Genomic DNA, 8,951 nt, shown 5'->3' with positions numbered 1-8,951 from the left:
CCTATTTTTCCAGGCCCCTAGTGAAGTGGTTGTTAATATTGTGAATTTTTTTTCCCCACATCCTCCTTTCTGCCCCAACAAGACGAAAACTTAATTTCAGTGGGAACATTTTATATAATTCAAAAATAATTTTCTACTTAAGCAGAATTTTGTATTTTTTTTTTTTTAAGGAGGAAGGAGCCTTTACTCATCTGTTACCTGTTTAATTGTTTTTATATGTTCTTAATAATCCTTCTGTCACCACTTTAATGTAAACAAGCTGCCCCCTTTATTCCAGGCCTCAGGAGTCCTTGGGAACTGCAAGTTAGGTCAATTGACTGGGATTTAGTGAAATTACAGAATGGCTTTTTGTTTCAAGGTGATGTGGGACTTTGGTCCCCTTTCCCCTTCCAGCCACTCCATTACCTTCTCTGAGAAGGCGGCTTGCACAGCCTTACCCTTGCGCGTGGCCTGACACACCACCTCCTACCATGGCCCGCAGGAACACAAACCAGATGTAGGATGGGGCAAATGAGGTCAGGAGGGAGAAATAAGCTGCCCAGAGGAAGGAGAGCAGCAGGATCTGCAAAAGGGCAAGAATTAGGGTTATTAAAGCACAGGCTCAGCCAGGTGCATGGCTCCTGTGGAGCGCAGGAAAAGGACGCACAGCCCCCGGCAGTCACTCACCTTCCAGCGGCCGTACCTGTCGGCCAGGAGCCCGAGCACTATGCTGAACACCATGTAGCCAAAAAACACCATCTGAGGGGAATTGGAACACAGCTGTGAAGGGCCCATTCCCAGCTACATGGGGCAGCTCTGCTCTTTGAGCTGCAGGTGAGCTGTGTGTTCTCAGGGCAGCAGGATGAACTGTGGCACACAGAACCACAAGGGAGAGGCTTTCAGGGGATGGCTTCCTTTGTGTAGGCACTCACTGCTGCAACACCCAAAGCTGAGGGTGGGTGGCAGGGTTTTCAAAATAAGAATGTGGAAGTGGGGATTTGCTTTGTCTACTTGCCCTGGGCATGGACATCTGCTCTCATCAGCTTCATTTCTGATGTCTACAGTTGTGGCACTGTTCTTGTCCCTGTAAAGAGGCCCTAGGAATTTGTTTGGTTTGCTGGGAAATGCACTTTCAGAAACCCGTGGTGGTACCCATGACTATGACCACATGGTAGATGACTTTTCTGGGGAGAACATGAGACACTCACTGTTGTCACTAAAGCCACCTGCCAGTCTTGGAGCTGCCACTCACATCGGATGAGAGGGGACACAACAGCTATCAGCATGATCTCCATGGCTTCAGCCACCTTTGGGAACAAGTGTATGTGTTAGCAAGAAGGGAAACCACAAGAAGCCCACAGGGAAAAGTCTCTCAGTCCCACAAAGCCTGCAGCCATGGCAGTTCCATCATGTCAGAACAGTCCTGTGAAGCCATGGTGCCTCCACAGTGGTCTGAGCCCTGTGCCTGACCTGGAAGATCTTGGTGACAGGGAGAGGAGGAGAGAAAGGCACACTTAGAAAGCAGGTACAGGTATACTGTATATCTGGGAAGTTTGGAAATAGTCATCCTTGGCAGAGAAGATTCTTACCCTGCTGGGTTATTAGGAGATCTTCAACTATCTCTGGAAATCAAGCTGCTTCATTGGGTGTCTAGCTGTGGATTCAGGCATCTGACATGAACTCTTAAAACTGTTTTTAAGAGTTCCATTGCTCCACTGGCTGTGTGCCCCAGTACTGGCTTCAGTTAGGAATGAGCTGACTGTTTACACACAGCTTCTGACTTTTTCACTTCAGCTGCAGCAATCCTCATGGATAGACCCTCATTACATTTTTAGCCCTGCCTGGCCTCTGGCTTTTGCCCAAGTTCCCAAAACAGATACACAATTAACCCAAGATCATGAAAGGAAATTTTTCAAGTAGCCAGAGGTGAGAAGATGCTAGGCCTTCTGAGCCAGATTACAGAGGATTTGGGTGCCATGGGGGTGACATGAAAAATGCAACTGTGAAGCTGAACCTAACCTTCAGGCCCTAACTGAAGATGTGCCCTGACAGTGTTCCAGAACAGGGGCCAAACCATGATTCTCTGGGCCAACTTGCTCAGCTTTGCCCTGAAATGGGTCTGATATCAATGGGACCAAAATCTACTTTCACCAATGGTGAAAATAGCAGAAATCCTGCTTGAGAAGGTATGTATGGGAAAAATGGGCTGGTAGTGGTATGTGCTTACGGTTGTTATTGCACAGCAATGAGAAAAATGAGAAGAAAGCTTTTTTCAGGCCACCACAGATACCTACCCCAGTGCTGCCCATGATGAGGAAAAGCATGATATGGAACCTCCCAAACCCAATAGTTTCCACAGCTTCTTCCACTGTAAATGTCTTTTGTCCTAAACATGAAAAGAAAATTAAGACACAAAACCTATCAGCATTCAAATTATACCTCCTTTTAATAAAAAATATTTCTCATGCTCCTTGGGGACTGCACCAGGAAAAAGCCTGGAAACATCTACCAGCTTTATGTCCACCGGCCAGCCCCTGGATGTCCTGGTGGCAGGGCTCAACAGGGGGTTGCTAAAACAGCAGTCAGCGCAAATGTAAGAAGGACAGCCGTGTACTATTTAAAATGCTTTTGAAACAGAGTCACATTTAAAAAATTTTTCCAAGTAAATGAATTCTCAAATTACCAATATAATACAATAATTACACAAAGCAGAGGCCTGAGAAAAGCCAAGGCAGCCAGCTCTTCCCACTGCCATAGGCAGCAGCCACCAGCCTGCTAAGTGTGGTCGGAGGGGAGCGTAGGATGCTGATGTTGTGGCTCCATGTACAGAGGTTTTGAGTGGCTGGAGTGGCACAACTGAGGACCCTCCCTCTACCCCAGATAAACAAGGAGAGAAATTTCTAGTCCTGTCAACACAAACCCACCTTTTGGTGGTTCTTTTCTCTCTGCGTGGATTTCCTCCAAGCCAATAGCATTTTCTGCCTCTTTTGGTGCAGTGGCCATCTCAGCTCCTGCTGGGATCCACTGTCACTGCAGGCAAGGCTAGGATTTACCTGTGAAATCTCACAATAGTCACAAAGTCACCTGAGCAAGAAAATAGCAAGGCAGTTTCTCACACTGGAGTGGAAACTTTCAGATACAGTCAAATATGAGTTTGTTTCATGCAACTACTAGAACGTGTCCCTTCCCACTAGGGTTTTAGTGAAAAACACATAGAAACATCACAGGGTGAATTAGTTGAACTGAGAAACATCAGTCATCACATCACACTGGCTGGTTTTCTGGAAAGTCCAGGGATTGCCTTAGGGAAGACTGGAGACCTGCTAAGACAAGAGATCATGTGACAACTTCCCCAGTCCAGAGGTCAGTGAAATACAGTGCCAGTCTGTAAATACAGATGGTGCATCTCCAGAGCCAAGACATGATAGAACCAGTAGTGGTTGCCCCCTTTTGGAGGCTCCCAGTGGAGTTGGGTTTGAGTGGGCAGTAGAGGTGCTGCACTCAGCCTGGTGGGAGCCCCCACTGAGGCAGAGCCAGGTGACCCAACCAGCTCCCTAGCCCCAGGACCCTGAGGGTGGCAGGGTAGCACTTAGCTCCTCACCCAGCAGCACACATCTTCCTGCTGCAAACCAACCCCTCTGCCTCATCCCTTACCACACTAATCCCCACCCTCTCAGGGCATCCATAAACACAGCCATGCATTTTGGATTGCAACTGGAAGCTGGATTCCTCTGCCAGCGTTTCTGGCTTTCAGCAGTAGATCTTTTGGCCTCACCACTGTTGCTTTTCCTCATCAGAAAAACTCATTTTAATCCCAGGGCAGAGATTAAGCACACTGATTGCTTAAACCCACAACCTTTCCTGCTGAGTGCATGCTCAGGCACTGCAGAGGGGGGCTCAACACATCTGCACTTTGCTGACCCCCTCTCCTTTGATTACCTCCCTTCAGGAGTGCTGGGCTTGGCCCAGGCTGCATTCACAGCCAGCCAGCAGAGACTGGGGAGGCTGCAGAAGGGTGGGAACTGGAGGAAATTAGTGGCTGAGAGCATCTAATGAAAGATAAAAAATTCCATTTGAGATAGAGGGCAGCGTGAACAAAGAAAGCATGGAATTACAGTACTCCAGGATGGATACGTTGATCCTATACTGAGGCACAGTTAGAAGGAGGTCATTAAGGACTAATGGCAGATTAGTCAGTTGGGTCACATACACTGACCTTGCTGTCACAGATCATTACAGTCCAGCACCCAAGAAGATGCAAAAGATATTGGTTACATCTGTCTCTCAGCAATGTCCTCAGAGGCAGCAGTAGCTGCCAGCAGCACAGAGTGCCACCAGTTGATTATGATGGCCAACAGCTAGGGACTATTTCCAAGTGGAACCAGCTCAACAGAAACCAAACAAGGTGCTTGGGAGAGCCCATGGGAAGAGGTAGAGATTTATTGCATGTCTGAATCGCCAAAGGCTTTGCAATAATAAAATCTGGGCACCTGTTCTTCTCCTTTTCTGTTCCTTTATGACTAGGGACCTGCAAACACATTCTGCCCTAACACCACACCTCTGTCAGGTTAAACAGACACTCTCCTCCAAAATGTCTGCACCAGGCACAGCCCACGGTGCTGGCTGGACAAGCATCAAGCCCTGGGCATTTGCACACCCATCCTGATGCTGGGATATCCTACTACTGTTTGCTGAGGAGTGTTGGAGTATTTCACTGGTACCTGCTCTGGGCTACAGGCCTTCCTTCTGGGAAGTGCCTCAACTCTTCCACAAAGGGGGAGGGAACCCTGGTCCCTGGTGCTGCTGTGCAGAACTCACAGCGGGGGTCAGGTGCTCAGGAAGAAGGCTGCAGTGCTACCTCCAGCACCCCACAGTAGCCAGACACCTTCAGAGGCAGCAGGATGTGGATAGTACCTAATGTGAGAACCACACTAGTCTCATATAGCAGCTGGTAAGCAGGTGGGATACACTCTCCAGCACCTCAAATAACACCAGAAATCTGTGCAGGCACAGATAAACTTCCTAAGAGTTCCTACCAAACCTGAGTTTTGCTCATCCCAAACCTTTGCAGCTGTTTGCCTTGATGGAGCAGCTAGTGTCTATCTTCAGGGAGTCACAAATTTCCCTCTATTTGTAAATCCAACTAAACACCAATTACACAAGCCAAAAGAACAGCAGTGACAAAGCTGTTGCTGGCAGGGAAAATAAAAATCCTCCAGCTGAAGGGAACAACCAAGAGTACAGTGAAGCTGCTGGGACCCACTGGAATGATTTTGTGACACCCCCCCCCCCCCCAAGAGGGCTGTGAGGCACAAAGACCATGCAACATGCACTGCTGCCTGTGACACCACCTGGGAACTCTGTCAGTAAGGTCAGAGACCTTCTCTGGCTGAGAATTTTCCCTGCAGGTGAGAATGGGGCTATCTGATCATAGAAATGATCAGATGCCCCCAATATTAAGCAAGATTTTACTAAGTATTTTTTTATTTAGTGAAACTTTCTTACCTCTGTGTCTCAGGCTCGGAAGAGAAGACCTTTTCTCTTTTCTGACTGTTTCTCCTCGGCTATTTACTTTTTACAGTTCTGGCAGTGCTGTTTGTTTGGGATCCAGCTCCCAGGAGTCAGGTTTCCACCTTGCTGGGCACAGGCAGGTCCCTCTCCACCCACCTCCACCACCCAGGGGTAGGTGCTGCAGGCAGGGTGCCCAAGTGCTGACCTGTGCTTCTCTCACTGCATCTGCAGGTGCTTCAAAGGCACTGCCCACCACAGGTGTTGGTGGTTACTCATCCCTTCTTGTGAGGATGACTCCAAGCAGGTGGAAGGAGGGTGCTGGGACGCATCATTATTGAAACACCAGCAAGATCTTAACTCATAGGTTTCAGAGGTAGGTTTTGCAGCAGTCAGTGCCCATGTAAGGCACCTTTTACATCCCCTGCCTGAGCACTGCAGCCACTGGCTCTTCTTAGGCCAGATGAAGCCAACTCAGGCACTAGCACCATGAGAAAAATAAGGTCTGCTTCATCCTTCTACATTTCTTGATGTAGGTCCTGTAGGCAGGACCTACAGCCTGCAAAATGCAGGGAGTATTCGTGGCTTTAAACTGCCACAGGGATCCCAGCCTTGCTGTGCAGCAAATCTCAGTGCCGCGATAGGTGTGGGCTCTTGACTATGAACATATGTGCTGACCTTTACTACTCAGTGTTGGTACTGGTCTCACAAGGGTTTCCAAAATCCTTCTGTTTTGAATACATACACTGAGCTGGCAGCAATGGTGCAATAGTTTTATCAAAGTAACTCCCACACTGAATCTCATCCTTCCAAGCATCTGGAAGATATTTGATACCAACCAACATATGCTATCTCACAGCTTTATTTTATATCTTCCTCTTAATAGCTAATATTCAGCTGTCATTGGCATCTGCTGAATGAGCTGCACAATCCAAGCTGCCAGAGCCATACCATTATGTTTTCATTGCAAAAACTCTGACAGCATGTGTGCAATGACAGGAGGGCACAGATGTTCCAGCATTCCAGCTCCCCAGAAAAGAAGGGGAAAAAATGACCAAAATTCCAGTGAAGTTCTAAGCCACAAAGATGAGCTTTCTGGCCCAGGTGTTTAGGATTGCACAAAGGGATATTATGTCTATTACATTTTTCCAACCACCTCATGGTATTTTACTTATTTGCCATGGAAAGGCAAAGGCTGGTCAGAGTGAAGAACAAATGGAAATGCCTACATGCATGAAAAGCCCAGGAGAAAAAAAAAAAGTGGGAGAGAAAAAAGAAAGGTCTCCATGCTGGCCAAGAACATGATGGAGAGCCATGGTATAGGTAAAGACTGAGGAAAGTGCTGTTTGCTGGAGGAGCCGGAGGCTGAACCCCAAGAAACTGTTGACTCCTGGAGTTTCTGAAGCCTCAGTCCAAAAACTAGTTCATTACCACTAGATCAGAGGACCTAAGAGACTGGACAAGAATTTGATACCCGGCTTTCTTCATCTTCCACATCACAAAGTTGTCCTGGTGGGAGGACATAGACAAACACAGCAATGGCTCTCACAAGAAGGAGTAAAAAACTCAGGAAAGAATGGCTGTGAGTGACTAAAAACAGTTTGCTTGACTTCCTTTCTTTGTTTGCCTTTCCTTTCTACACAGTTATTTACCGAGTTTTGTTTAATGTTTGTTCCCTACAAAATGACTGAACTCATGCCACCAGTTCACAGAAACAAACTACTCCTTAGCAATGGGATGAGCTGTGAGTCCAGAAGCACCCATTTCCCCCTAAGCACAGATCCTGAGTCTGCTGCCAAGGGGCATGATGAGGTCCTGGCTTGGGTCAAGTAATCACAAGTCACAGGTCTTCCAGCACTGGGTACAGTTCAGTTAAAGACACTGGGCCAAGAAGGTCTATTAGTCTTTAACAGTGGTCTCTGGTGGACCTGACCACACCTGGTGGCCACATTCACAGAACCAGCTGAACCACATGTTCCACTCAGCTTAGCAGCTGTGCAGGGAACAGACAGTCACTGCTCTACTCCAAAATCCTCCTCATCTTCTGCAGGAAAACCTTTTAAAAGCAAATATCTCTGGAACATTTCTAGGTTTTTAAAGAATTCTTAAAAAGAACCCATATGAAACCCAGGGCTCTCTTCGAAGTGTATCAGTGCAACCCTGCCTCTCAGCAGTCTGAATGCTTCCTGAATATCAGTGGGCTTGGTCCTCTTGTGGAGCGGGGAAGCACCATTCCCATTTCACAAATGCTCAAGTGGGACATAGGCAGTACTGTTTTTTTTTTTGGTTGCACAAAGAAAAAGAAAGAACTGAATACAGAATCAAGCCCAATGTTTGAGTTGCTGTTCGGTACAGTAACCAACAGACCATCTTCTCAGCTGAGGTATTCACAGGATACCTTGTTTTTCTTGCTTAAAATGTAAGCCTTAGACAATGAGCAAAACACCAAGAAGCTCTGAAAGGAACTGATAATCTGTTTCTGGTAATCATCTTCTCAGTTACATTGCAATCACATGGAAGACTGCAATTAAGATAAAATATGTGTTTGTGCAGAAAATTCACCCACTGTTTCATAAAGCAAATTCTTTTCTCTGCATTTGATAATGCATCAAACTACTTTGGCCTTTCTTTCTGCAAGACAGCTTTTCTCCTGAGTAGGAATAGACAAAACAGGCTGGAAGGAAGAAACAAAGGTGATGTCCATATGCTGAGCAACTGTGACACCATCTGTAGTCATGTCTGTGTGGCTTTTTCCTGTACCATAGGTTACATAATTATGCCCAAAGAACTGGTGGCCTGGGACCATGCATGGGTCATGGACATACGCCTGTGCCCACCTCTTCTCAGCTCCAGCTGCTGCTCCGAACCCAAGCTGTTGGAAAAGCCTCGTTGTAACTGCTGCCCAAGGTTAGTATGGCTTCTTGAGGCCCCAGGGGAAAAATTGGGACTACTGCTTGGCTTGGGGCTGTATTTTCTCCCCTGTCACTGTAGCTGGAGGCGACTCTCAAGCCTGACTACTGCAGCAACATAACCTGTGGTGACTATAACACTGTGTGTCCTGCTGGGAACACTCCCATGTGGGTTTTTTGGTGGAGCTGGATATCAAGGCAGTGAGTTCTGAAAATAAGGGCTTGTTCGGTCACACCCCTTGGAAGGGAGCACTGTCCACTCCAAATCCCTTGGTTTACTCTGTTTTCTTTACATAGTTTAGGGTTAACTAGTTTAGGTTTAGCCTGTTATGATTAACGCTATTCAGTTTGAAGGATTAGTAATTCATGAATATTTCAGAAGATCGCAGTACATCAGTACTTCAAATTCATGCCAACTGTTTTGATTCCACTTTTCATTCTGTTCATTAGATATTAGCATTTCTGCACAATCTGCTTTAACACCCCATCTTGAAAAATACAGCACATCTTGAGTCTTCAGTGACAAACAAGTCAATAGAGATAAATAAAATGGCT

At 46.7% G+C, this 8,951-nt stretch overlaps 1 protein-coding gene across 1 annotated transcript in view; it reads right to left on the bottom strand.

Annotated features, from left to right (window-relative positions):
• The window catches only part of SVOPL (SVOP like), a 12,406-nt gene extending 11,668 nt beyond the window's left edge, over window positions 1–738 (bottom strand). Inside the window, exons 1-2 of the mRNA XM_053978170.1 lie at window positions 667–738; window positions 438–562 (exon numbers count right to left, since the gene is read on the bottom strand). Of these exons, the coding sequence (XP_053834145.1) occupies window positions 438–562; window positions 667–738 (197 nt within the window). The remainder of the gene's footprint in view (window positions 1–437; window positions 563–666) is intronic.
• Window positions 739–8,951: the final 8,213 nt, after the last annotated feature.

The sequence above is a fragment of the Vidua macroura genome, chromosome 5, assembly GCF_024509145.1.
Source record: "Vidua macroura isolate BioBank_ID:100142 chromosome 5, ASM2450914v1, whole genome shotgun sequence".
In the NCBI taxonomy this organism is placed as follows: Eukaryota; Metazoa; Chordata; class Aves; order Passeriformes; family Viduidae; genus Vidua; species Vidua macroura.
Note: the sequence above shows the minus strand (reverse complement) of the source record. Positions and strands in the feature narration are given on the sequence as shown.